We start from the raw sequence: 27867 nt of genomic DNA on the forward strand, positions 1-27867 counted from the left end.
GATAATGAAAACCCCATGTAGCAAGAAGGGAGACATTCGGTCTAGGGGAATAAAATAATGAAAATGCAGAAGACTACAAAAACTACACGCTTTAAAACCAACTGTATAAAACTTTATTTTGGTAGCTAAAATATATAAAAAAGAACTTAATTAAAAAGTGGTACTGGACTTGGCAGGCGCATCAACAGCTTTCATCATGGCACGTTCTCCTGGAAAGGAAAAAAAGAATTGTTCACGACTGCATAACGAAATTAAACCCAGCCCAGATCACGCTACACAAGTTGGGTGTTAGGGTATACTTGCTCACAAGTACACCAACTCATGCTAGCTCCACACATTTCACAGAAATGAGATACAGCGTTAGTGAATGACTGTCGGCAAGTGAGGGTACGTGTGTGAGTGAGTGAATGCGAGTACGAGTTTGAATGGGTGTGGTAACTACGATTGGGAGTAAGTGTGCCGGCGAGTGCGATTGAGCACATGGCCAGCGAAAACATTAGTCAGCGAGTAGCTTGCTCTGTCTAAAGCCCCTCCATACGCGTTTCCGCCGACCAGAAAGCGGCGGTGGCGCGTGAATGGAGGGGCTTTAGTTTTGTCGATCTGCGGTTCCAGGTGCGGCATATGAACCCTGTGAACTACGCTGAAAACGAAACTGAAACTGACAACCGATATCACGAGACAAATTTCCTGCGATTTCCCATTGACACGGACATCACGCAATGGCGGGCACTACACTTCTCGAGCCGCGTGCAAGAATGATGCAGCGGATACGGTCTCCGTAGTTATCTCTCGTCGCCTCGACGTAAATAACTAAAACTAGACATGCTGGACCAGAAGCAACTACTGTCGCGCCTCACGCAGCGCAAGCTCGAAGTCGAGGCTGCCATCAGCGCGCAGCACGAGATACTGAACGCCAACTCGATCGGCATGGACGAACCCCTGGTCGACAACGAAGGCTACCCGCGGTCCGACATCGACGTTTACAAGGTTCGTCACGCGCGACACCGGATCATCTGCCTGCTCAACGACCACAAGGCGATCATGAAGGACATCGAGAAGAGCCTGCACGCCTACCACGCTCAGCTGTCGCGAAACGGTGCCGACAACAACGGCGGCCCGGCGACTGTGACGCAGCAGCAGCAGAACGTCGCGCACGGCAGCGGACCGGCAGCGCAACCTTTTGCCGTCGTCGGGAAGGTCGAGAACGGCTCGCCCGCCGACGTCGCCGGACTCAGCGCGGGCGACAAGATCGTCAAGTTCGGCTCCGTGAACGCCGAAAACTTCAAGGACCTGACTGACATCGCCGCCGTCGTACAGCACAGCGTGGGCAGGCCCGTCAACGTGCTGGTGAAGCGTGGCGCGGACGCCGTGCCTGCGGTACTGACGCCCAAACAGTGGCACGGCAAGGGCTTGCTCGGTTGCACTGTTCTCCCGATGTCGTCAACGCCGCCTGTCCCCGAGTGATCGCGGCAGAAATTTTGCGCGTGACGGCCCCCCTGGAGTGTCGGCGGGAGGTCTGAAGGCAACTTTGCTGTCTAAAAGCAGCACGTAGTACACCGTGTGTCGTCTGCGTCGAGCGCGTGCTGTTTGTAAACTTTCCGAAATTAAAAGTGCGGCTTGTGGAACAGTAAGTGCGTGCCTTGATCGAGGAGGGCAAAAAAAACGAAAGGCTGTTTGTTGAAGTTAGGTACTTTCCTTGCATTCACTTCCAATGTTGTCAGTTATACCGAAACTTTTAAAGAGCATCAACACGTAGAATGCCATTAGAAATTCCCAAGGACATCATTTATAGCATCAGACGTCCTGTCACAAAAAAAAAAAAGAGTATTGTTTCCTAATACCCGCCTAAGCATACGTGTCAAAGCTGCATCGAGTTGATGCATTGTGCACCAATATAGATGGAATTCACGTGAAACGTTAAGAAGCATTAAGTGTCAGCTTCAGTGCAATGCCATTACACAGTAGGTTTAAAGAAACATGCATATAGCAATGCAGAACATCATCTACATGCCTTTACGGCACAATACATTTGCAAGCACCTTCAAGCTACACTGTCATCGCCGCACAGATATTCTTCAAAGCCATTCGGTGGTGGTGGTGGGTTCTCGGCCAATGTGGTTGCCAAGGTGTTTCAATGCTCTTTGGAATAACGTCAAAGGCTCAACGCACAAAAATGATACTGATGTGCAATGTGCCAGAATGGAAAAACTGTGCAAAATTGTTGAATGTAGGCCTGCACCATCTTTCTTGAGGATAATAAATTAAAGTTACTGGTAATAAAGTTATAAATCTACAGAATGTGAGTGATAAAATGGTTGTGTGCAGCAAATATTTCAAGAAAGATGACTTCTTGTCAGCCCAGTTTGGTTAATATCATTGAATGTTGCACCACATTCAGCGTTTCCATTTCACTTTTCTTTGCAAGTTGGTTGAAAATAGTGTTGAAAATTAATTGAAACCCCAAAGAATGCAGCTGAAGAGGAATGCATGCTGCACTTCAATAGTACAAATTAGCCGGGAGTTTCATAAATAAATATAACCTTAAAGCTTATCTCGTGCATATTTTCAAAGTACGTGGAGTAAGTGACCTGTTTCGTTGCAATATTTTACTTTCTTAACATTCACTGCAGGTCTAAATAACGCAGTGAGCTATGGTTTTGATTGCTTGCTTATTTTGATGCTGTGCTTATTTTAGGTAGCAGCTTGACTGTGAGCTACAATAATTTGTGCACTAGCTTCATTAACCCGTCAGTGGTACCTTCTTCAGCGTTTAACTGCTGCCTACCATATTAGATATCGGAAAAATTGACAAAAAAGATGTACTGACTTCTACGCCAAACATTGTTTCAAACTAACCATTTGCAGTGAGCTTCTTATAGCGCTTGTTTGAGGCAACAAGACTGAACGAAGGCTACAGTGCTCATGGTCTCCCTTAATTGTGAAGCATGACATGACCAGCATTAAACAAAGCTTAACCATCGATAAGACACTGAAGGATTGTGCAGTCACTTTCTACTTGTTATGTGCATGTTTCCTTCTTGAAGCGATTCATGCGGCAATGATACCCGGAAAATATGTGCAAACGGAGAGACACAAAAATAAAGTACAGTGTGTTACCTTCAGTGCTGGTGGCAGGTAGTCTGTAAGCTCAGGCGTCTGCAAGCAGTAAGAGGAGGTGAAGGTCTTACTCGTTCCAGTCAAGAAAAAAATGCTTTCAGAAAATGACACAAAATGCTGCAAGGATGATAGTGGCACACTTCACAACAAGGGTAGCCTGTGTTATATATAAGTGAAGAGTCATAAGTTGCTATTCTCAACTGCGCTTCCTTTCCCTTGGCACCCATTCTGTAACTCGTTAACGATCCACCCTATGCATCACATGGCCTGCTGGGCTCCATTTTTTCCTCTTAGTGTCAACTATAATATCGGCTATCCCCGTTTGCTCTCCGATCCACACCGCTCTCTTCCTGTCTCCTAACGTTAAGTCTAACATTTATTGTTCCACCGTTGTTTGTGCAATCTCAAAGGGGCCCTCGAACACATTTCCAAACAACAATCTTTCTGTTCCGGGTTGCATAGAATGACGGTTGCGAGATGCTTCTAGCGTAGATTAAAGCAGTGATGAATATTGAATATTTTAATCACGCAACCAAATCGCTACATCGCTGCTAAACCCACTATCGCCTAGTGGCACTCACCAGAACCATCATCGATGTCACAACTCGCTCCTCCGCGATTGCTTAAAAGCTAAGTTGCAGGTAACCACTGCATTGCAGCAAAAACATCATACACTAATAAATGATGTTATTTTTGTTTGCTGGAATCTCTATACTGATGAAAACAGACGCGGCCATAAAAGCAAATCACTACAACCGCAAAACCAGGTAAGGGCGCTGGCTGTTCTTTTGCCTCTGTTTTGGTGGCATATTTCCGGCTTCCGAGGTCAAAAGCTTCTCTTATCGCTTTTCTACGCTCTTGAGCAGCCTTATCGCATCACTGCCTCATTTTACACATTCTCGTGGTACAGGTTTTTCACCCCAGTGCATCATCGTTGCCGCACCCTTTTTGTTGTTCACAGAGCTGAACTGAAGAAAAGAGATGTTGTGCAGTTCCAGGTTGCTCAACCAGAGTTGTCAAACACTAGAGTAATAGGAATTCGTGAACATAGAGCATATTGGCAACCACAGAGTGCGAAATTCCACTGCGCAGGCACTTCAGGCTCTTACCATTGGCAGCAAGGGGTTAAAGCATAGAGTTTCTAAATAAGTACTCGAGAGGGAAATGTGGCGCTAGTGTCTACGGGGGTTCTCCTGAGCGTTGCCTCAACCTACATGGGAATGATGGGAAGTACAGGCTTCGGATTGACTTCGATCTTTAGACTAGCGGCGTTTGCTTGTGGCGCAGTAAACGAAACTATACTCAAATATTATCGCGCAAAATCTAATTTTATTTCTGCAGTGTCTTATATAATGCGCAACACGTTACATAAACTTTGCATGACTCTGAGATTGAAGCACGGTTTACTATGATTTACACCAGGACACACCAGGGTATGCATTCTTGTGCAATTCTGATTCCTGATTTATTCCTGATTATTCCATTATTCCATTATGGATTATTCCATTATTCCTGATTTAACGCCAGAGAATAATTATTTACTTATACAACAGCAACAACCATGCATGTACTTATATAAAGATACTCATCAAGTATTCATGGAAATAAAAACTTTGCATTGTGAGAAAGTGTTGCGCCCTTGAGAGGAATGCTGCAAATGTCTGCTATACGACGTCTGCTCGCTGCGAACGCGAGGCTTTTCTCGCTGACGACAGGCACTTGCGAACTCTCTCGCTCTTTCGAAAGGCTGTGTCGGCTGTCACGATTGCTGAACATCATCAAGTACATTTAAGCACGTCTGCTGCACTGCTAGCAGGGATGCTTGAGGCCTCCTACGAGTGCTTCATTTTATTTTATGCTGACGGACCACTTCCAATGCGTTACGGCGTGGCTTTGTGCTTACCTATTTTGCGACACTAGACTACAGCCAGGAAGCAGCATACTTTCCTACTACAAATAAGTTTGTGTTTTCAAAGTCCTAAAACACGCGTTTCAATGAGCACATAAACGAGCAATGCATAATGAAGCCCTCAATAAAATTTGATTGTCAAGTCACTAGAAGTACAACTGTCTATGTCTTGTATCTGTAGTACCTTCTTTTTCCTATTCTGAAGTTTCATAAAGCACGTAACGCTACAGCGCTAACCTAACACACTTAAACCAAGGTCCAAACGATCAAAACATGTTCTTTCAACGTTTACGATGCCGTCGCTATCTCGTCAGGGCTTCGACACCACACCGCGACACAAACGTCGTCCCAACCGCTGGCCCAGCACACTATTGCCACTTAGAGCAAAAGAGCAAAGGCAGAGAGCTTTGCATTGCACTGTCCCACTGCAGGTTATGGCATTGCACTTGGAGCGAAACCAAAACTGCCAAAAATATTTGTAGGCTAGTTTGCCAGTCAACCAATCCATTGCCTGTACTTCCCATCACTCCCATGATGGTTGAACGATCGCAGCGCCAGATTCCCTCTAGTTATACTAATATGAAACACTAAAGGAAATAAGAAGTCGACGTGAACTGTTTAAATACCATTCCAGAAACCTCGCAATGCTTGTTTCGTGCAAAGAAAGGGCTTAGTTTACGAGAAAATTGCATCTGAATGGTCCGAATACCTTTTTCGAAATCCAAATCTCCTGCCACCCAACCGAGAGAGTGGTGACATTGCATACCCCATCACTGCCCTTTGCTGCCATCGGTGAGTAAAACAGTGGTTGACAGATGGCGGCCCCAAGCCAAGACAGAGCAGTGGATTTGCCACTGCAGCTGCTTTTTGGTCAAGTGGCACAAACCGTTCAAGTAACCCGCGGCATAACATGGAAGTTGAATTCTCTGCTACTTGCAGTTTGTGCGAGTTTCGCGAGCCAGCAAAACCAGCGCAGCACTAGGCGATAACAAAACTGCTGAAACGCGAAAGCATGGGCGGCGCAGAGTCGAGCAAGAACGAAACATTTCGACCGCCCACATCGTTGTCCAGGGTAATTTCAATTAGTTCTTTTTTCTAAAAATGAAATAGAACTGGATAAGTAGCATTTTATTTTTGTCTTCTAATACAATAGTGATGTTTTTTGTATTTAGTGGTTGAGTACTAGTGACAAAGTTTAATAGAGGAGAGCTTTCGTCATCGGGCAAGAGCTTGAATCTCCCGGGGGAGGCTCTAAATCATGCCCCGCATTTACCTCAGTTTCTCGGTGATTAAGGCCCTGTTCGCGATAATATTGACACCTTGGAGATTCCCAAGCACTAATCTATCACTTTAGCTTGACTTAATATCTGCCTTTAGTGTCCCCTTAAGTCGGTGAATGAGAGGAACGGGAACAGAAGATCACACAAATTTCAGTTGATGGCACGCCCTTTTTTTTTGTGATACTTTTTTAGTCACTCAGCTGAATAACTTCGAACTTGCTAAGCCTGTCACTGCCATTCTTGTTCATTTATGTCTTTAACCATCAATCTACGCAACCTGCGACCAAAAAACAGTGGCTTGAAAACTGTTCGAGGGCCCCTTTAACTTGTTTTTGAGCTTCTTTGTTAACATCCAAGTTTCTGCCCCATATGTTAGCTCTGGTACAATGCAATAATTGCACTCTTATTTTCAACTATATTGGTAAGCTCCCAGTGAGGATTTGGCAATGCCTACCGTATGCGCTCTAACACATTTTTATTCTTTAAATTTCCTTCTCATGTTCAGGTTCCCCTGCAATTAATTGACCTAGATAAGCATACTCCTGCAGACTCTAGAGGCTGACTGGCGGTCATGAATCTTTGGCAGAAAATTAGGTGGGGTGATAAAATTAGACAATTTGCCGGCGCAAATTAGAATTGGCTAGCGCAAGACAGGGGTAATTGAAGATCACTGGGAGATGCCTTCATGGTGGCAGTGGACATAAAAATAGGCTTCTGCTGATTATGATGATGACGAATAAGCTGCAGTTTCACCTACAATGCTAAGCAGTGATGCAATAATATGCGACAGTTTTGTGCAGTATTGGGTGGAATAAATATTTGCAAATGCCTGCGAGCAATCTCTTTTCAATTAGAAACCTTCATTCAGTGGCAAGTCGAGTACGAGTCGGCATTTGTGAAGGTGGTGCTCACAAGTGGTGAAGATTAAAAGACACTTCACTTCCCTCCTCTTTCCTATCCTGCCTCTCATTTCTTACTGCTGGTCCTGTTTAAGTTCTTTCACCTCATAGCTGGTTTACGGCTAGACTGAACAGCACAGTGTCAGCCATTAATAGTGGCTGGCAGCGCAACTGTTCTCTTCAGGCACAATATTATTCTCTGCTGGAGCTTTGGCAGACTGTTTGGGAGGTAAAATCTTCCAACTGGCAATCTAGAGGTCTAAAAATCTTAGCGGGGAACTGCAGCTTTTTATTTAAATTATGAACTTGCAAAACACTCTAGGACTCCTGAAACATTCAACGGCAACTCTCGCAAACATCAAAATAACTAAGGCAGTGAGCCCATAATAGCTATCGCTGTAGAAAGTAAACTGCTTTGCTGAAAAGCCGTGCATGTGATGGTCACTGCCACATGTTGTCGGTGACTCAACTAACTTCAACATTCTCTTTAGGCACATTAGACGACTCTCTAAAGAAATAAAAAAGCTAGTCTGGGAAACTTGGTAAGTTTACCAGAAGGGCTGACACAGAGATCAGTTGAGTTTATGGCTCAGCAAAAGTTGATAACAATGTTATGGGCATGTGACTGGAATGAAAAATTCTTGGTTGACCAAGCAGTCAGTTGTGAGTTGCCATGTTGGTTTTGTCTCAATTTGTGTACCCATGCTTTATACGTACAGCTCATAGTGACCTTATGTTTAAGCACGAGTGAAAGTCGTGGTGGAATTGTTCTTTACGTGTAAGGTATGTAGTGCTCATTATAATGATTCTGTACTAAGCTGATGATTTTTCCAGCAGTGCCTGAAAACATAAAGCCTCTTAGAGAAAATTTGGCACAGAAACAGTGAGTCGGCATAGTGGCCCAATGTGTAGAATGCAGTTGTTTTGCTTTAGCTACGACAATACGAGTTACAGGACAAAGTAAATAATGCCAATATTTGTTGACAAGTTAGGAATTCTGTTCAAGTTCTGTCCATTAAACCACACTGCGCGTCCTTCGTGCTTCAAAACATTGTCTCTGAAAAAAAACTCAGTGAAAGAAGTTTGCCTCTGCCGTGTAGTAGCGGAAGTGAGCGAACATGATTGGATGGCGCATTGTACAATTTCTCTCCAAGTTCGACGGTGATGTATTGGCCGCTGCATTCTCAGGTTTTCCCCAAGTTCTATAGTTTTAGGTACTTCCTGAACAGCAACCTTTTACAACGTGCACGAGCAAGTTGTGTAGAAAGACATTTCTTTCCAGATTACAGTACTAAAACAGAGAAGGATGCATAAGAGTGAAAGAGTGATACACTGATGACTGTTTCTGACAACCAGCCTGTCCAGCAGATAATTGAAGGCACATCAGACTCCACACATAAAGCTATTGTTAGTATGTGGCCTCCATAGCACAGAGTCGGCAAACATCACTGTTTTTTGCAGTTTACAGATGCTCATAGGATGTTGCTCAGAATGCTGGTGTAATCGCACCAAAGTCTCTTCTTTGTTGCTTATGAGTAGTGGTGATCTGCATAACCGAAAGCAAAAAAAAGAAAAAAGAAAAATTCATACCTTTGCTTTCACGGTTCTGCGTTCCTTCAACTGGAAAAGGAAGGTTGAGATGCCAACTTAATATTTAAAGTTTTTCCAACTTGTGGGGATTGAACAAGGCATAATAATGTGTGCATTAAAACTGCATCATCACAAAAATGCGACATACCTCAAATAAAAGCCCCTCATAGTCAGGTGCCTGCGCGCAACAACAGTGACACTCTGAATGCAGCGCAAACCAAGGGTGCGATCTTGTACGCGTTCCAAAATAGAACGGAGGCGGTCCGTTCTTTACGTCGCGAAATAGGCGGTCCGTTCCATTGCATTCGTCCGATAGCCAACGACACGGAATGATTGACAGCAGATACCACGGCACAATCGACGTCATGGCATTCATCACGGTTCAAATTGACCAATCGTGTGCGGCTCGGTGGAACAAACCGCCTCCGTTCTGTTTTGGAACGCATACAAGATCGCACCCCAAGTGTCAAAATTGACGAAATACAAGTTTAGAGCCTTAACGCATACTTTATGGTTTCTAAAGGAGTCAAATCAGCATGCATACCTGTGCGGTTGGCGGGCAGCTCTCCTTGGACTGTAAAAACGAGAAGGAAATGAGACTACTCTCAGGGATGCCTTGCCTCTCGCAAAAAGCTCAAGTTTTAACTTGTACTCCAATCATTAGGCAAACCCCTGTGGCCAATCTATGCAAGCAATATCTGCACACACCCTAGAACTTGTACCCTGCTTTACGCTTCGCGGAGATTAAATGTAATATGCAACAAAGGTCTGACCATGATAGCACTACTCCAATAAGAATGTTTATCCCTTATGTATAGCATTCCTTGCAACTTTAGGTCATCCTATTGCTTAAAAAGTGCAACCAAAAAAGCAAGAGTGCTGCAACCAGGTAAGTTAGCAGAATAATCAGAGCTTTGTGCAATCTGCAGAGCAACCACAGCGACAGGTGAAGAACACTGTAACCGTCAAGGTTGTTCTCAAAGTGTTGAAGACAGCCATGGCATGCAGCACCAACACTACAGTGGCTATGGTGAAAGTCCCAGCATGTTGCCTCCAAGATTTTTCGGCACTCCATGGGCAACCACGGGTACCGCGTAACCTTGAAGGTCATGCAGACCTGCGCATTCTAGGTCATGTGTCACTTCTAGCGAGCAGTAAATGGTGGTGTTTTTCTCTTCAGTTTTGATATAAAAAAGAACTACTTCAGGTAGCTTATCGCGCCGCTTGGGGCCTCATGGGCCAAACCAGGTAGCTTGGTTTCCTTCCCGGCCACGGGACCACAGAGAGAACTTATCCCCCACTTACACTTGCCAGAAATCAACGGCAGATTGCATGCATTCAAAGTCGCTGCATTTATGGCTAATGTTGGCTGTTTCTCATACCAAAGGGATTATAAGATTATATGAATATAGTCAAACCTCAATATAATGAACACAGACATAAGGAATTATCGGATATAACAAACAATCTAAAATGTTTCCTGCCTATATCAGTGAATAATTATTTAACCATTATGGGATATAACGAAGTTTAACTGTAATTGGGCAATCCAAAGAAACGAATTTCTGGGGAAACGAAAAAAAAAAACAACGGCCATTGCTTTTTAACACACGAGCAGCTGGGAACTTTGATGATGCACAGGCTTTTGTCCACAGAAATGAAGCCACCCAAAACGCAAGCGTTACCAACTCCGGGCCGTGTTGCGTTGCGCCCTCGGAATTCTTAGCGGTGCAATACACTCGAGAAAGGATGGGGGTTCGATTACTTCTCCACTGCTTTCGACCATTGCAAATGAAATAGGAGGCCAACTCTTTGTGTCAGCTCCCACTCGTCTTTCCTGGTGAATTAAGCATCTAATTTCAAATCTAACAGTTGTCTGTTACTTCCGCTTCAAGACACGACTGCTGATAAAGCTCACAAAGTGAACATGTAAACTATATATCACAATGAACTTTCTACATTAGCATCTCTTTATGAGCCACCTATCCTGCTGATGAAGAGGAAAAAGTTGTCGTATAACAGACATGAAAGAGAACGAGCTGTGCCCCAGCCAGCCATCTTTGTTATCGCGCCACTTGCTGCCATTGTGTAAATATCGTATGTAAACCCTTTTTGACATCTCCACCAAAACATCCTTCACGGTGGTGTGGGGTATATCTGAGGGACACCACAGGACTTCACTGTGGACGTATTGTGGGACATACAACCATGTCGACTGAGAGGCCCGCTTGCTCAGCCTCGGCTACCACAAGAATGGTTGTCCTGACCCAACTCTGAGACCCTGGCACCTTCTCCGGTACTGACACCGTAGACGTAGAAGACTGCTTAGCCGAATATGAGCAAACCAGCAAAAACGACCGGTGGGACTCAACCAACAAGCTGGCTAATGTTGTCTACCTCAAGGGAACGGCCCGTATTTGTATCCAAACACACGAGCAGGTGTCGACCAGTTGGGTCTGCAAGAAGAAACTGCAGGAGCTCTTCGGGAATCCACTCGGACACCTACGAGCCACCAGGAAGGAACTTTCATGCCCGGCCCAAATATCAACTGAACTGTATGTCATGTACATTCAGGACGTATTGGCTCTGTGCCGGCAGGCTGACAACAAAATGGCCGAAGCTGACAAAGTAAGCCACATACTCAATGGCATCGCCAATTACTTGTTCAATTTACTGCTATATAAGGAGTGCTGGCCTTTTATATAAGAGTGCTGATGCTTTTAAGAAGCAAAGAGCGGTCGTTTCACAAAACGATTTGTGTGGCTTCCTAACACCACTGCTACGTGTGAGGAAGTCCAGCCGCCTGGTACTGAATACTTGCTGCGTCTTGTGCGGCATGAGATTGAGGCCATGTCTCTGTCTGTTCCTCAGGTCCATTCTAACGATGTGTCCCACTCGGCAGTATTGTTGATTCAAGCAGTCGTACGTAAAGAGTTGGCAAATGCAGGCGCCATCCCATCTGTATGTCACCCTGTGGTTGAGAATTTCTTTAGACTTCCACACCCACAATTGACCTCCCCATCCACAATCAACCTATCCCAGATGCCGCAATCCAAACCAGTGACATACGCGTGATGACAGGCAATGCGCTTCAACAGCAATGGGATAGGCCATATTTCCTGTCATTGTCGCTACCGCCCACCTTTGTCACCTCGTTCGGCATATGCTTACCGCCTGGAAGACAGTCAGTCCTGATCACTTCATGCTTGCAATGACACACCATGCTTTAATATTTCTGCAGAGACTCCATCCCACAAGTGCTCGCCATCCCCACAGAACCAGTCTTTTCGCTCTGCAGTGCCCTGTCGTTCACTGTTGCCATACCGTCACCATCCATCATCGGACAGCTGACAAGTGTAGGTCTCAGAGGTGATGCTGCATTGGCCAACCAACCTGGAAATCCTCTGCTGACCCTGGCTACCCGACAAAACCTTTTGGACGTAGAAGTGGACAGAGTGCCTGTTTTGGTGCTCATTGACACAGGGGTGCAATTATCTGTCACGAACGTTCGCCTTTCTCGTCGTCTCCACAAGGTTCTCATGCCCGCCACATCGCCTGTCGTTCACATTGCCAACGGTGGTACACTTTGCGTCGTTGGCATGTGTACTGCGCATGCAAGAAGTCGCCATCCCGCACCAGTGTCCCCATGATGTCATCGTTGGCCGTGACTTCCTGAGCACCTGTTCTGCCCTCGTTGACTCCTTATCTGATCCTCTATTGTTGAAACCCCCTTCTGTACCTGACCTGAACACTGAGTTGCCACCACATTTATGTGTCGTCAAGTTTGTTTGCCTGGGACCAGCTACTGCGATTTATGTCACGTTGACCTCGGAGCTTCCCGTCTGTGGTGGTCACTATGTGATCTCTCCTTCCCTAGACGCTCTTTTGATGCAATCCCTCACTCTTGTGACTGTTGCGACAAACCGGGCATGTATACCTATTTTGATCTTTGGATGCGCCCTACAATTGTTTCTCGAAGGCATCAATTAGGGGCTTCTCGGCTGATTACTATTTTATGACATGTTGCATTGGCATCTCTGATGTTGCAGACTAAGCAATCTTAAACACACAACTTTTTTTAAGTATCACAAAGCATGCTACTTACTCTCTTTTTAAATAAATAACATTTGATTGGTTTTGTGTCATTTCATTGTAACAATACAGGGGTGAATACTGACAGCCAGAGGATCTTTAGCATTGCTCATGCAAACCATGCCCTCAACTACACATGTGAAAGCTTTCAACAGAAAATGACGTTCGATGCAAGCAGCAGCAGCGATTTTCTCTGTTCTAGTCGCTGCAGGTGCAAGAGTCTTGCATCATGAAAAACAAAGTTGATACCAAATCAAATAAAGCTGAAACAGTCACCTGTCCAAGTGCGCTCCTTGTAGACTCAGGTGTCCTTGGAAGAGGCTGAAATTAGAAGCACTGTTTGTGATTGAAAGTAAAAAATAAATAAACAAGGCAGACACAGAAAGACAAGAGCGTCCACTACCAATCAATTTTGTTGACAAAGGTAGAGCTAGACATTATTTATGTTTCTATCATCATTACCCAAAACATTGTAGCTGGTATGTGTAAATTAAAAGCTGTGCATTTGTAAAGCTTATCATTATAAGCATGTGGAAGAAGCAGAGTGCCAAAATAATGCCTTTTTATCAGCAGCTGCCTGCCATTTAATAAAATGGCAGTTTTATCTGGATAATCATTTAGGTTAGGCCTCAAGGGCAAAGCCTGCAATGCTCTTGGGTGTATGCCCACACATCTCAAGCTCTTATCCCTTCCTAATAAGTTGCATAAAATTTGCCCGAACTTCCCCTTATTCAACAATGTGTCTGTGTGAAACAGAGTCACACAAGCTGGAGAATTCTAATCTAAAACAATTTTTTAAGACTAATTCAATAGATTTGGTATTGCAAACGAAAAAAATGCACGACTATGCAGTTTTTCAATTTCGGCCAATTCACTAAACTATGTTCAAAATGAAAAGTAGTAAAGCCACTTAGCAACAAGAAGATAATTCTCAAACTGAAGCAAGTCTATAACAGGATAAAGAAGAGGCTAGGGAGAACAATCTCATATTAGATCCAATCTGATATTTGACAGTGCACAATGTCTTGCTCACAGTGAATTGTGGGATAGAACAACTGCTTCCCACTATAAAACGAGAATTTAAAATTTTACAGCAAAGCTGTTAAGGTCCACCTTCCCCAGGATAGTGTCCGTGTGTTAACACAAAACTATCATCACTACTGGCTTCAGCGTCATCTTCCACAGCTGGCTCGTTGGCGCCCCCGGTGCTACTGCAAGACGCGCGCATGCCAGTGCTCCCCCATTCGTCATCAACATTCATTAATTAAGAAACACAAGGACGTAACCAATTTTACAGTGAAGCTGTTGAAGGCTAGTTCCCCAGGACTGTGTCCATGAGTAGACAAAATTCCCCATACGTGGGCCGGTCCCAAAGATACTGCAATACCAGGCCGACCCGTGGCGGAGGTGAAGCAGGCGTTAAGCATTCCCCTGTACGTGCACTGATCCAGAATATAGTGCAACGCAGGGCCGATCCACGGTGGAGGTGCAGTTAGCCATTAAGGGGCCCACATACACAGCTTCGCTGGTCATCCTTTACAGAGTGGAAAGGCAGCGAGTTTTTTTTAAATTGTATATGAGGACATTCGTGAAAAATATCATACCTGCATTCCACAAGTGAAGGTGTCGGCTAGCAACGACTGCTTCAGTGATTCAAATTCAATCCTCTGCAAGTTTAGACAAGAGCCATAAAAACCAATAACGGCATAAGTAACGATGGCAGTGGTACGCATGTCTAAATGATCAAATTTTTTTAAAAGGACCGCGACACCAAATTTTTCAGCTTGAATTACACACTGCATGTTAAACCATATGCGTCCCACAGCAAGGGGACAAAAATTGAGCGCATTTAATGAGGTAGAAAATTTGTAAGTGAATTTTTTTTAATATATGCCTTTGAACCATACAGCAGTCTGCAAAACTGATTGGTGACAAAATCAAACCACACCCCCAGCTACGACTCCCTTGGGATAGCGGAAGAAAATCTTGGAAGGCCATACATTTGTGTACTGTGCACAAGCTGGAAATATGTAAATCTCCAGGAGTCATTGGCGGTTCGCCCAAGATAGTTTTTTGCATGCGTTCCCCGACTTGTGCTGCGTTTATCATGCGAGTGAAAGACTTGCAAGCACAAATCAATGGCAGCACCCTTGTTCTGCCATCAAGTGCGTTTATGAAATGTTTCAGAGTAGAAGACAGCAGTGGCCCTGAACTTCCAGACGTCACACAATGCACACCAAAATGGCGGCCACTATTGGTGGAAGGGACTTGGAGGCAGTGATTTCAAATTGAAATTTTGAGCTAAAGTGTGGGCCAAGAGTTCAGTTTTGTGTGTTCAAGCATATTGGCACCTCTAGGAGGCGGAGTGGTGTGGAGGAGGTGGAGGGGAGTGGCTGGCAATGACTGACCCTGTCAGCGCCAGAAGGCTGACAGTGCGCAACAAAGTTGCGCACTGGCGCCTTTATATACAACAGAGTTCACCTTCTGCATAGGTGCTGCAGATTCCCCGACAGATGTCCCAGAATGTACTGCCGGTTTGGTGGCTGTCTGAGAAGCTGGCCGCTTGTAGTTCATAAAAGTTACCGTATCCTCGTCGTCAATCTCTTCAAGGTACCTGTTCAAGTTGGAGCTGCCCCGGAAGGAACCTTAATGCAAACGGGACGTGAGACACATTTTAGACACCAACACGCAGCGCAATGTGTCCCACCTACACAAGTGATAATTTATTTGAGCATATTTGAAAGGCTGGCACACTCTTAAGCAAAATTACACCCTTTGGGTCGTATCTTGCCACACAACAATAATCATCATCTGTCTTGCCCGCATTTCCTTTAACGCTGCGAGCCCGATACTTCCAAGTCACCAAGAGCATGTGCGTAATCAGCATGATAGAGCATTCTCGACAGGAAAGTAGCAAGTGCAGCGTTTTCAAGAAAGTAAACGCAAGCAAGACAGATGACGATTATTGTTGTGTGGCAAAATACACCCCAAAGAGTGTACATTTGTTTAAGAGTGCAGCCTGCATTACTGGCTTTTTCCACAGCACTCAGCAGTCAAATGCAGGAAACAGGAAAGACATCGTATACAGAGAAGAAGGCAAAAGAAACAAGAAAGCAATGATTAAGCTTTCTAATGCTGGTAGACAAAACCATACAAACAGGGCAATGAGCACGTTTTACATGTGTTAATGCAACAAGCACCACAAATCTTTTACTCGAGCAGTCTGTGAGGTTGCATGTCCCAAAAGAACCCTGAGCTAATGAAGGATAGCATTCGTGGAGGGGCTATGGATTATTTTTTAGCTTCTGGTGCTCTTTAACACACCTAGGTGAGTGTTGCTGCGCATTTCTTTTTTGCATCCTACACCAGCAGGAATTTGGCTGCCACAGTGGGGCAATGAACCTGCTACCTCACCAACACAAATTTTAAAATTCGCAGTTCTAACATCCCAAAGCTGCATGGTGTGCTACAAGAAATGTGGTAGTGGAGGGCCCCAAATTGTGACCACCTGTTTGAAGGGCCACTAAAGACAAACACTAAATAAGTTCCGGATGAAATGGTATTGTTTCAAAACCATTCCTATTTTCATCTATTTTGCTTTAGTAGGTTTATTTAGAAGAAAAAGAATTAAGGTGAACATTCCATTTCTTTATTTACATGCTGGAGCCCCAGCTTACATCTGTGTAACATCCCAGACTTAGAAGTATTTCTCGCATTCGGGTTGCTGTGGCCCAGTTAAAAGTGCTCAAGCTTTGACACATTTGGTCTTTGGCTCTTTCAGAGTATAACCTAGTTCATCTTTGCCAATAAAAAATTTAACTAGGCCCCGGCAGACGGCATCAATATCTATGATGTCACTAGAAGTAGGTGCATATGAAGCCGACATCACCGCCTGTCTTGTTTCAGGCATCTTATGGCTTACCAAGCCTTTTCTCTCGCTCAGTGTAGCTTACTTTGTATTGTATAACGTAATTTACTAATACTGCTAAAATAATGTTTTCTTTATTGTCCCTGTAAAGTCCACCCAACGCGCAGCACACGAATGTTTTTGCCTATTACCCCATCAAAATACGGTAACTGTAGCAAGGAACTGAACCTCTCGGGCTCGGAGGCAGGACTTGGCAGCCACTAAGCCATTGGGTCCAATACATATATGGCGTAGGCATTGCCCTAATATAGAAAGTTGGGTGAGCTTCTCATGATGCATATACCTGTGTGCACTCAACATAAAAAAGCTACAAACAATGGCAGTACAGCAAAGTGGGCATCACAAGCACTGACATGCAGCCAAAGCTCATTAAAAAAAATACATCACAAAAAAAGTCAAAGGAACTGCAAATACATATAAAAGGACACATAAAAAAAAAAAGTCAGAAACACCCCAAAATCAGTAAAAACCGATCACTACTGCATTTTCAGATGAGGTTGTCAATGCTTGGCTTACATAGTTCCTGCCCACACTGGCTACAATGACACAAAAACGTGCGGCTAGACACAACAAGGAAATAAAGTAAACACAAGGACACATGAAAAAAAGAAAAAGGTGCAGCACCATTGGTGCTAATTAATCACTTGTGACATGAACAACAAAACGCATTAAATTCTAAAGTTTTACACGTCAAAAACATGACCTGACTATGAGGCAAGCCAAAGTGCGGGATTCCGGACTGATTTTTACTGCCTGTGGTTTTTTAATGTGCACCTAAATCTAAGTATACAAGCATTTTTGCACGTTTGCCCCATCTAAACGTGGCCGTCACGGCCGTGATCAAACTTGTGACCTCAAGCTCAGCAACGTAACACTGTAGCCACTGGGCTATCGGCTAACGCAACTATCCCATAACATATATATATATATGTCAGGATCTCTGCACTTGTGAATCATTCCATGACCACTACACTTTTCTCTTCAGTTGACCATACAGCATTCCTTAGTAATCCATTCACAATTCTTTAACACTACTGTTAGAAATTCACGACCATTTACAAGGGTCGAAGGCACACTTAGACGAACTTTTTGCATCTAGCCTAAGTAGCTATGCTGCTTGTGCAATGTAGCTTGTTTTGTAGATAAACACACTGAGAAGTGAATGACCACGTGAAACCACCACAAACATTTCTGAAGCTAAACAGTTCTTGGGCGGTGCTTTAGGACTGAAATTTAGAGACGGCAACCTTTAACTAAGTAAAATTCTAAGGCTATTAAGCCACAGACATTGGCATGCTACAGCAACCGACTTACGAGGTGGAGTCCGGCTCGCAGGCTTAGAGTTCAAAGTTCGCTGTAGTGACGTAGACAAATGTGAAGGCACTTGACTTGGCTTGTGGCTGAATAAAAGAAATCAAAGAAAGTTACACAGCAGCACGCAGTCAAGTGCTGGTTGGCATTTGCGTAGCAAGCTTCAAAGTGCCATGCAGTACTTCTTGAACATGGCAAGTAGGCCTAGCCAGCTGCTAGACAATGCTCTTATCAATATCAGAACCAAAGATGTTCCTGAAAATGCAGCAGGGAGCTTACAGTTTCACTCAAACGAACACCAACAGTTTCTCTCCTCAAAATCTGGACAACTTTTCATGCTTATTGTGATGCAACAACAAGCACAATGGCTGCCCGCCAATTTCCTTTAGATTTTTTTGTTATCGTTTACCATTTGATAAGTTAACCATTGTATAGTAAGGACCATAGTGTTTACTGATGCCTTTGCACCCTTCCCCCCTTATGTAATACCCTGAAAGGGGCCTCTAAGGGACAACAAATGATGTCAAAACTAGGTAGTGCCTCCAACAGTACCAAAAAAGGGACGAGCACCATGGCACCATTTGGCAGCTAAGAATAGTGTGGTTTTGCCGATACTATGACTTCTGAGATTGAGTGTCAGAACGACCACAGGGGCAGTATGTCATTCCTTTCTCCAGGGGCCACCTCACATATAAAAAATAGGCAAAGATCAACCCAGCTCTGCTCAAGTGCGAAGATCAGTTTGGTTTAAAAGGGCCCTGAATTACTATTTATCAAAGTGGAGAAAGGCGCTTGAAGTGAAAATAGGCTATTCCAGAAATACTGTGCCAGAGAAAGTACTTCAATGTGTTCAGCAGAAGCGGAGTTATTGGCAATCAAACACCGCCTCCGTTGTGCTCTTGTTCCATCTTCAATGCCTTGCACCGCAACGGCTATGCCAGAGTGGGGCGCGCCCACAATGCTCTGCATTCTAGATGTCACCGTGGCGCACAGTTCAAATTTCATTTTGGATGTTAACGTAGACATCACCACTCCCGATTCTGGTGCCTACGACTTGTTAAACGTAAGACAAACGCGGTAAGCCAGTGGACTCGTGGCAGCATCCCACAGCAGCCGCTGTATCTACGCTACACAGCCAACCACAGCTGCCAATAGCAGCTGCGCATGGGAAGCTGCTTTATTATGAAATAAAGTGTCCAGAAGAAAATAAGGTGCAGGGTTCTATTGAAAAGAATGTTTGAGAGAAAGGCGAGATTGTGCTCCGCTTGCGAGCTCCACGCACTGCACATGACATCAAAACTTGGCCGAGATGTTCACAGCAGCGTATGCTACGTGCAGACAATGTTATTTCAGCAAGCTCTAGGGATGGTTCAGGGGCCCTTTAACATGAGCAGAAGTGTGTCAGCCCTTGCATGTATGTATAAAAACCTAAAAATTAAAAATTATGGGGTTTTACATGCCAAAACCGCTTTCTGATCATGAGGCATGCCGTAGTGGAGGACTCCGGAAATTTCGACCACCTGGGGTTCTTGAATGTGCACCTAAATCTAAGTACACGGGTGTTTTCGCATTTCGCCCCCATCAAAATGCGGCCACCGTGGCCGGGATTCGATCCTGCGACCACGTGCTCAGCAGCCTAACACCATAGCCAGTGAGCAACCGCGGCGGGTCTATAAAAACCTATTATACGCTGTGCTGCCATTCTGCACGAGCAAGGATTCACATAGTAAAGATCACTTTGCACTGAGCCATGTGCAGTAATACATAGCTCATAATCATATGCACCTTGTTCTCTGAAGCAACAGTAGATCATGCATCATGTATTCAAGTAAGTTGTGCTACACAGGATGCACGAGTCTGTCTAGCACAACTTACTTGGATGCACAAGACCAGCTAGCTTCTCTAATGGCCTTATTACTCATGCATCAAGATTTGTTAACACAATCTTTAGCCCCCCGATCTCCACTACGCCTGCATATTTTTGTACAAGTTTTCATACTCTGCTGCAACTTTTCACGAAAATTTCGCTTTAAGAATTTAGTTTACTGCTCATCTTGCCCACATCCATTTTTTTGTCTTCATGTTGCGTGGTTTACATAATAAAATTTATGCATAAGAAAATGCAGTTGTCAATGCACCGTGAAGGCCAAGCACCAACAGCAGCATTCTTCAGTGTTTCTTTTATTTTTATTGAAATGAAAATAAAAGTGATGTAGTCACCCTATAATGATGATGGCTACTCCTTTTTGCATAACAGAAATAATATAAAAAAGATATATGTAGTAAGAAAATGAAAATAAACCATGTCACAGGGCCATAAATCCACAGCACACACTCCTACACATCCATGAACATAGATATAAAAAGGAAAATGCAAGTCGCACCTTACTAGTGATTTCTTGCTAGCAATCAACAATTTTGGACTTTTTCTTGAGTTATCAAGCCAATACACCAATCTTTCAGACACACGCAAGCACTAGAAAATGTCTCAAATAAATGGCACAAACTCGTTTATATGATGATTTCAGTTACAACTGTACAAAGAAAGCCAATCAAGCCAGATAAAGCACACAAGAAATTAATTATGCTTAACTGAAATGTGGAGACAATGAGGAATATGGAAACTAGGGAGGACGAAAAGAATGTGCAGCAAGTGGGAGCCAAACTGGTGTCTTTCACATTATGTGCGCAGTTCTATTCCAATTAGGCTACCATGGCGGCCATCTTCTCATCCACTTCCTTGCGCATTTCCGTTACGTGCAAAAGTTTAGTCCTGGGAGTGCTAGGCAACGCCGTTTGCGGCCACGGCGGCTGACATGGAGCATCCTTTTAACCGCACGTGTCACGGTGTACATGAACTTGGGATCTTATGCGGAAAAGCACAAGAACCAGGAATTTGAAATGACGAGCTTCAAGACGCACTGATATTCAACTTACAGCTGCGATGATCCACCAGCTGCTTTGCTGAATGCAGGCTCCAAGTTTGTCACAATACGTGATCTGAAACTAGCCATTAAGGAAGGAAGCAGCAAGAAAGCAAGCAAGAAAAGGAAAACTTGTGAGGCTATCAAAATATACCTCCGGAGTGTTACAAATAAGCTTACAATGGAAAGCTCACTACTTCGAGAAAGCTAAATTACAATTGCTGCATCAAGCAAACTTATTTGCATTGTTCACCACTAACTTCAAGAACTTTGTTGCCGTTTCGTTTGCTATATTCTATTACTATAGCAAACAGTTATGGATTGCAACTTCTTCCTAATAAGACCCTGCCATTTGTTCAACTAAACGTTTGTCAGCAACTAAATTACAGCTGCTAAATTATAGAGAATTACATGTTATTCTCTGTAGGTTTGTGTTGTTCCCATTAAAACAGTACTAATACAGAACTTGTCACATCAAAAAGGCCAGACATGTTAATCCCTATATGCTTGCTGAATTTGTTGCTATGAAGGTATTATTACAATGTAACTTGCTGCTTCATACAACTATCTAGAACAACCAGCTACAAACTGCCAGAAGTGCAAGTCTCACTAAATATAGCACAAGAAAAGCTGCAGATCTCTAGCGCTTTGCTGTGCGTAGCGTGCGTGCCAAATGGAGTGACAGCGCAGCAGCTACTGCAATTCGGAAGCACCTGATATTACCAAGTCATTATGGCTGGTTCACGTGAACAGTACAAAGAGCAAAAATAAATGCAATATTAAATAATTTAATAATCTCAAAGTAACAATACTCGAATCTGGATTCCACACCAACCATGACCGCGAGCTTCGTGAATCTTACCCGATTCACTAATTTAACACTGTTTCATCCGGAATAAATGAAACCAAAGGAAAACTAACCTGTCTAACTCTAGATTGAGCACAAATATACACTTCCCACACAGCGTACACACGATTTCAGCGCTTTTTCTGTCTTTTTTTACATGTGGCTTTTTTGACGTATGTCGCTGTGGCTCGAAGTTGTACGCTTAACATCTTAATTTTTAGATAATTTGAGGTTGCACTTAGAGATGCCACCTGCTAAACATCGCGCCTTTGTATCTGCATATGTACGTCATTTTGTTCTCACTACACATAATCATGGTAATTGCTGGCACTTACTTGAGTCATGTTTGTATGTATTGTATCGTGAACACATCTGCATTTCATTTTTTGTATATTCCAAGATGCCTGTCATTGATAATCATTTATAATGCACAATGATAATGATTTAGGATGCGCAGTGTATGGTCTAGTCAGTGTAGATAGCGCGCCCTCTGCTCGTGATACGATGCCTTTAAAGCTGTGTATGTGTTGTACATGCGTTACTGTACTCTGACAAAGGCTGGTACACCAGCCGAAAACGTTAAACGTTAAGTAAAGCAATCTTCCAAAAAGTTTGTTGTCTCTTTCCTGCATATGTTACGTCGGGTCCTGCATGCTGAACTTTGAAGAAAACACCTATATATATATATATATAAGGGGAAGAGAGGGACCCGAGTTTTATAAGGACACCAACACATAAAGCTGACTTTTTAACTGAAATGTAGAAATGATAAATGAACTGAAAGTGTACAAAAAAAGCCACGGGCCATAGTTGAGATTTGAATATATGTATATATATATATATATATATGTATTGTGTCAATGTCATCGAAATTTAACACTGTACACTCACAAAACGATAGTCAAGAGGCAGAAGACAAAATGGAGCAATATGTTCGATGTAGAGCAAAGAAAGGTTACCAAAAAATTTAAGGATACAGAGAGCAGGCCGAATCTTCCAGTGTGTCATCAGCTGCTTCTTCGGCTGTGAATTGATCACTTTTCAGAGGTTCCAGAGAGAGGTTCTGCAGGGCTGCAATAACGTGAGCATATGAGGAGTTCACAGGAAAAATAAGGAAAGATTACTATGCGCAAGTGAAAAAGTGCACATCTGACGGAGGACTACTTCTGACAAAGTTTGCACGTGCAATCACCTGCATTTTAATTCTAGCAACTTGATAAGAACGATGGATATGCGGTGTGGCCCTATCAATAACATTTTTATACGTTTGTAGCCCAAAATTGCAAGTTAGAAAGGAAAGACAACAAAAGAGCTTATCTCCTAATGCTATAATCCTACTTGATATGAAGATTTTGCATTTACCACTGCTTTATTTTCACTCAAGTTCGCCAACCAGATTGAACATTTGGCCTGCATCATTCTATAAAACACTTGGCCTTGCTGTCTGCCTTGCTTGTACCAAATTATAGTTGCCAAAAACCAGCAATACCACTTCCCTCCTCCTCCTACAGTTTTATTTTTTGTTCTTTTAGATAAACCAGGCTAGCAAAGAGCCACGTAAACTATTAATGGATGGAAAATCTGATATCGTTGCAAAATTTGATCAACAATGGTCATCAGTGCAGAATCTGTTAAACGTTTTAAAGTAGAAGTGCAGGTTACTGTATCTGCACAAAACTATTACTTTACCATAAAGCACTCCTGCGGCGTTCATGCACATTACAGTAGTGCAAGCACACATTAATGTTTTTTTTATTTTTGGCCTGCCATATTTGCACCGTAGCTGTGGTCGATATAATTAAGTTAATGATGATAGTTATTACTGCATTTCATATTATTATGAAAAAGATACATTTAGTAGGTTTTGCAAGCTAGAAAAATCTCACTGTTTCTGTAAAAGCATATTTTCAAAGTGAAGTTCTTATCTAACACTTCCCAACCTTCGGTAGGTTACTGTAGTAGGTTGCTAATACTTGCATAATTATGCATACACTAATCAACAGACATGAATGTTTGAAGAAATGTCGCTTCCTGGGAACTTGATGCCATAGTGTATAATCTGCCAATCAGCTCTGTTTCTATAATGTATCAGTTATGTCGCAACGAAACGGGCCATTGCACAAACGAATCGCTCATCCTCGTCGTTCCATCGCTCAATATCCGGAAATGTAGATGGTGCTCGTCACCCAGAAGTGCTACGAGCAACTAGCAATATCATAAGAAGCCAACAAACATTGACACCAAGGACAACATAGGGGAAATTACTTGTGCTTATTAAATGATATAGAGAAACGATAAATGAATAGAAATTAAAGCGGATGGAAAAACAACTTGCCGCAGGTGGGAACCGAACCCACAACCTTCGCATTTCACGTGCGATGCTCTACCAATTGAGCTACCGCGGCGCTGTTTTCCCATCCACTTTCTTGGGTATTTATGTGTCCTAGCAGAACCTTTGGAGTGTTAGCCAGCGCCACCACACACAGACCTTGGCGGCGGACGTGGGACGTCCTTTTTGCCGCAGGCATCACGAGAACGTGATCTTTTTTGGGTGAAGGCAAGTGGTCAATAAACCCACATATACTACCTGAAGGCATCAATGTAGCCGGATTCGAGACCCTCGTTATGAATAAACGAGAAGAAAGGGGGTTAACCGAGGGTCCCGATTTTATTAGTCATATCATAAGAAGCCAACAAACATTGACACCAAGGACAACATAGGGGAAATTACTTGTGCTTAATAAATGAAATAGAGAAACGATAAATGAATAGAAATTAAAGCGGATGGAAAAACAACTTGCCACAGGTGGGAACCGAACCCACAACCTTCGCATTTCACGTGCGATGCTCTTCCAATTGAGCTACCGCGGCGCTGTTTTCCCATCCACTTTCTTGGGTATTTATGTGTCCTAGCACAACCTTGGCAGTGTTAGCCAGCGCCACCACACACAGACCTTGGCGGCGGACGTGGGACGTCCTTTTTGCTGCAGGCGTCACGAGAACGTGATCTTTTTTGGGTGAAGGCAACTGGTCAATAAATCCACATATGCTACCTGAAGGCATCAATGTAGCTGGATTCGAGACCCTCGTTATGAATAAACGAGAAGAAAGGGGGTTAACCGAGGGTCCCGATTTTATTAGTCATATCATAAGAAGCCAACTAGAGCAACTAGCAAGTAGCATGAGGATGGAGCGGGATGTACTGTCATGCTTAATATGAGCTGCAACATGAGAATCCATTCTTTTTAGTGCGTGCAGGCACTGCCATACAATGTCCATATGGCAGCATGGTGGTGCCTATGCAAATAAACTGCAGAAAGCCGTTTCGATTACTGGTAGCATCCCACTTACAAAAAAAATGACACTTGTTATTTTTATTATAGAAATAACTTACAGCGTTGCAACTCATTAAGCACGATAGTACACACCAGTGACATACTACCGGTTATCGCATGGAAGAAGCAAATGACCAAATTTTGATACGCGCAAAGATAAAAAAAAACTTCTGCAAGACCTTCAGAAATACTTTATGCTGCTCTGTACAGCAAAAAAAATCTACTTAAATTATTAGTGCATGCATCATGCCAGTTTCGACGCATACTTGCTGCCCTCGTACCGGCAACACTGGGGTGACATCGTACAACATAGTTGCTCGCATAGGGTTCGATTGGTGGGCACGACAGACATCTCCATTGCTTTGCTTGTTGCACACTAGATTGCTTGCGTAGGGTTTAAGCCCAAGCCCCATGAGAGCGACCTTGTGCGCGACAGCGACAAGTGACTACATTGAGTGATGAAATGGGCTGTCATGCCTACAATCACTCATTCTTGTCGCTCCATCGCTTAGTTCTGGAAATCTAGAATTCATCGCTCATCATCCGGAAGTACTATGAGTTACTAGCCAATAGCATGAAGCTGGAACTGGATGTACATCAGTCAAGTACTACCGATTGTCAGACAGAACATGCGAACAATCGAATTTGGATACGTGGAAGGATAAGAACCTATGGAAAGACCTTCATAAATACTTTGTGCTGCTGTTTAGAGCAAGACACATCTACTTAAATTATTAAAGAATGAGTCGCACCAGTTTCGGTGCATATTTGCAGCCGTCATACTGGCAACACCAGGGAGACATCACTCAAAATCGTTGCTTGCATGGGGGGTTCGACTTGTAGGCAACGAGCAGACGTGACAGTCATCTCCATCACATCGCTTGTCGCCGTTGCGCAAAAGATAGCTTGCATGGGGTTTATACTTAATCCTTAAGAAATGTTTGAATGGACTCACCAGGCAAGAGGTGATCAGGCACTTTGAAACCAAGTGGTATAAGCTTCTGCAATGTATCTTTGTTGTCGCGGTCTGTCTGTTTCAAGCACTCTGTAAGTTCTTGAATTGAGGCTAATTTCTCCTTCACGACCTTTTCGAGCCTGAGTTCAATTAGCTTTACCTCGGCCTGAAAAAAAAAATGAATGAGAACACTGTACAGTAGTAAAATTCTCTGTAAACTTGAAAGATACCAGCAGCTCTTTGCAAAGACAAACAATATATGGTAAATAGATCTTGTGGTATTGTCCGTAACAGAATATCAAATCTGTTAAGAGAATTGATATGCCTCCTGATAACTGCGTCTCAGTACTTCCGAACTTAAGCCATTATTTCGAGCGGAAGCTGAGAAAACACTCATGTGTCATCGGGGCAATAGGCAAGAAGTCACAAGACCGTAGGACCTGCTGTTCTACAGAAAAGGCGAAAAGGTCAGCTACATATTAGTAGGGGGCAAGCACCTGTGATTATAGTAAAGGAGGCGGCGCAGCATCTCCAGGGCAACCAAGGGATAGCGAGGGGGAGGGGAGGGGGTGTTCAAAGCTGAAAGCAGGGCAGCCCGTGGGTTGGGGCCGCGGAGGCCGATGCGTTCCAGGGGGCGTTCGCATAAAAAGTTGGCTGGATCTTACAACCCCCATGGCACGTGAAGGCCTCAGCGAGCCCCAACCCACGGACCAGTACGGGTTGGCGCACGCGTTGCCGCTTTGGTGTCCTGGAGGCGCCGCCAATAATGCGAAATAATGACACGTTGTTAAAACTAATAAAATGCAGGACTGAATAAATTTACTTACGCCCAGCCGCCAACTTGTGACGCTAAATTCGGCACTACCGCGCCCCGCGACTTCTGCAACACCCGACAGAACTTTGCCATTAGTACGCCCCACAAAACGGCCAAAGCCTGAATTCCTAATGCAAAGAAGGGTAAGGCGTACAGACACGGACACAGGAGAAGTGGACAACAAGAACGCCGGCGTTCGTGTGATCCCCTTCTCTTCTCTTGTATCCGTGCTTGTTACCTCTTCTTTGCATTATGAATCCTTACCAACTAGCTCAGCTTTCTGTCGTTCAAAAGCCCGAATGTTTGTTGGCCGTAAACAAACGGAAAGCACCTAACCAATGTGTGCACGTTAGCTCGAAATTCCGATAGGTTATCATAGAGCGCACGAAAGTTTTTAATTCACACCTCAAGGAGTGTTGCCATTTCGGAAACCTTCCTGGCACTCGTACAGGCAGCAATGGTTCGAGGACCCTCGAGAGAGTTGGCGGCGTTGGGAATCTCAACGTCCAGGCGAGCGGCCACTTCTTTCAGCGCCGCGAATGGTTTGTCGGGACCCCGGTTCATTTCAAACACGAGGGGAACGACACAGCAGGCCAAACAAAAAATATGCAAAGAACTGAGACACAAACGGCGAAAATTCGCAAACAGGCAAGCCAAATCTACCGCCGCTGGTGATGTCGAAAACAAAACCCGACGGTTTCCGGCTTCCAATATCGCTTTCGCCGAATGCAGAGGGCGCCACCCTATGGAGCGCAGATTTAGACCATTTGGACAGTAGGTCGCGACTTGGACTACTACGATTTAGACACCTCTCATTAAAAATTGCAAATTAAAGTCTACTAATGAGAGCTCTCGAAACCTCTTTC

At 43.9% G+C, this 27867-nt stretch overlaps 2 protein-coding genes and 2 non-coding genes across 6 annotated transcripts; 1 reads left to right on the forward strand and 3 right to left on the reverse strand.

Moving 5' to 3' along the window:
• Window positions 1-90: 90 nt before the first annotated feature.
• On the reverse strand, window positions 91-27846 carry LOC135916114 (uncharacterized). 3 transcript variants are annotated; one of them, XM_065449353.2, is made up of 13 exons: window positions 27407-27846; window positions 26188-26353; window positions 22875-22968; window positions 21064-21126; window positions 18130-18215; window positions 15369-15532; window positions 14492-14554; window positions 13164-13208; window positions 9340-9369; window positions 8944-8973; window positions 8796-8825; window positions 3118-3156; window positions 91-209 (listed from the first exon to the last, which is right to left on the reverse strand). In XM_065449353.2, the coding sequence occupies exons 1-13, from the start codon at window positions 27563-27565 to the stop codon at window positions 195-197; spliced, it is 984 nt and encodes a 327-aa protein (XP_065305425.1). In that variant the 5' UTR covers window positions 27566-27846; the 3' UTR covers window positions 91-194. The 3 variants fall into 3 exon arrangements, with proteins under 3 accessions (XP_065305425.1, XP_065305426.1, XP_065305427.1); XM_065449354.2 differs by lacking the exon at window positions 8944-8973 and having other exon boundaries at window positions 27407-27842; XM_065449355.2 differs by lacking the exons at window positions 8796-8825; window positions 8944-8973 and having other exon boundaries at window positions 27407-27845.
• Window positions 697-1631, forward strand: LOC135916117 (26S proteasome non-ATPase regulatory subunit 9). Its single transcript, XM_065449358.1, has one exon. It carries the CDS (start codon window positions 823-825, stop codon window positions 1462-1464), a length of 642 nt encoding a protein of 213 aa, XP_065305430.1. The 5' UTR covers window positions 697-822; the 3' UTR covers window positions 1465-1631.
• On the reverse strand, window positions 24230-24302 carry TRNAS-UGA (transfer RNA serine (anticodon UGA)). The gene has a single exon. It is a non-coding gene; the product is annotated as a tRNA-Ser (tRNA).
• TRNAS-UGA (transfer RNA serine (anticodon UGA)) lies at window positions 24696-24768 on the reverse strand. The gene has a single exon. It is a non-coding gene; the product is annotated as a tRNA-Ser (tRNA).
• Window positions 27847-27867: the final 21 nt, after the last annotated feature.

This window comes from Dermacentor albipictus, chromosome 5 (assembly GCF_038994185.2).
Source record: "Dermacentor albipictus isolate Rhodes 1998 colony chromosome 5, USDA_Dalb.pri_finalv2, whole genome shotgun sequence".
Taxonomy (NCBI): Eukaryota; Metazoa; Arthropoda; class Arachnida; order Ixodida; family Ixodidae; genus Dermacentor; species Dermacentor albipictus.

Excerpts from the sequence above, each read along its gene's own strand:
- LOC135916117 (XM_065449358.1), top strand. The coding sequence starts at position 823 with ATGCTGGACCAGAAGCAACTACTGTCGCGCCTCACGCAGCGCAAGCTC.
- LOC135916114 (XM_065449353.2), bottom strand. The coding sequence starts at position 27,565 with ATGAACCGGGGTCCCGACAAACCATTCGCGGCGCTGAAAGAAGTGGCC. Across the intron at positions 8,974-9,339 it reads GCTGCCCGCCAACCGCACAG|GCACCTGACTATGAGGGGCT; the intron begins GTATGCATGCTG and ends TGTTGCGCGCAG. Across the intron at positions 8,826-8,943 it reads ATGAGGGGCTTTTATTTGAG|TTGAAGGAACGCAGAACCGT; the intron begins GTATGTCGCATT and ends TTCCTTTTCCAG.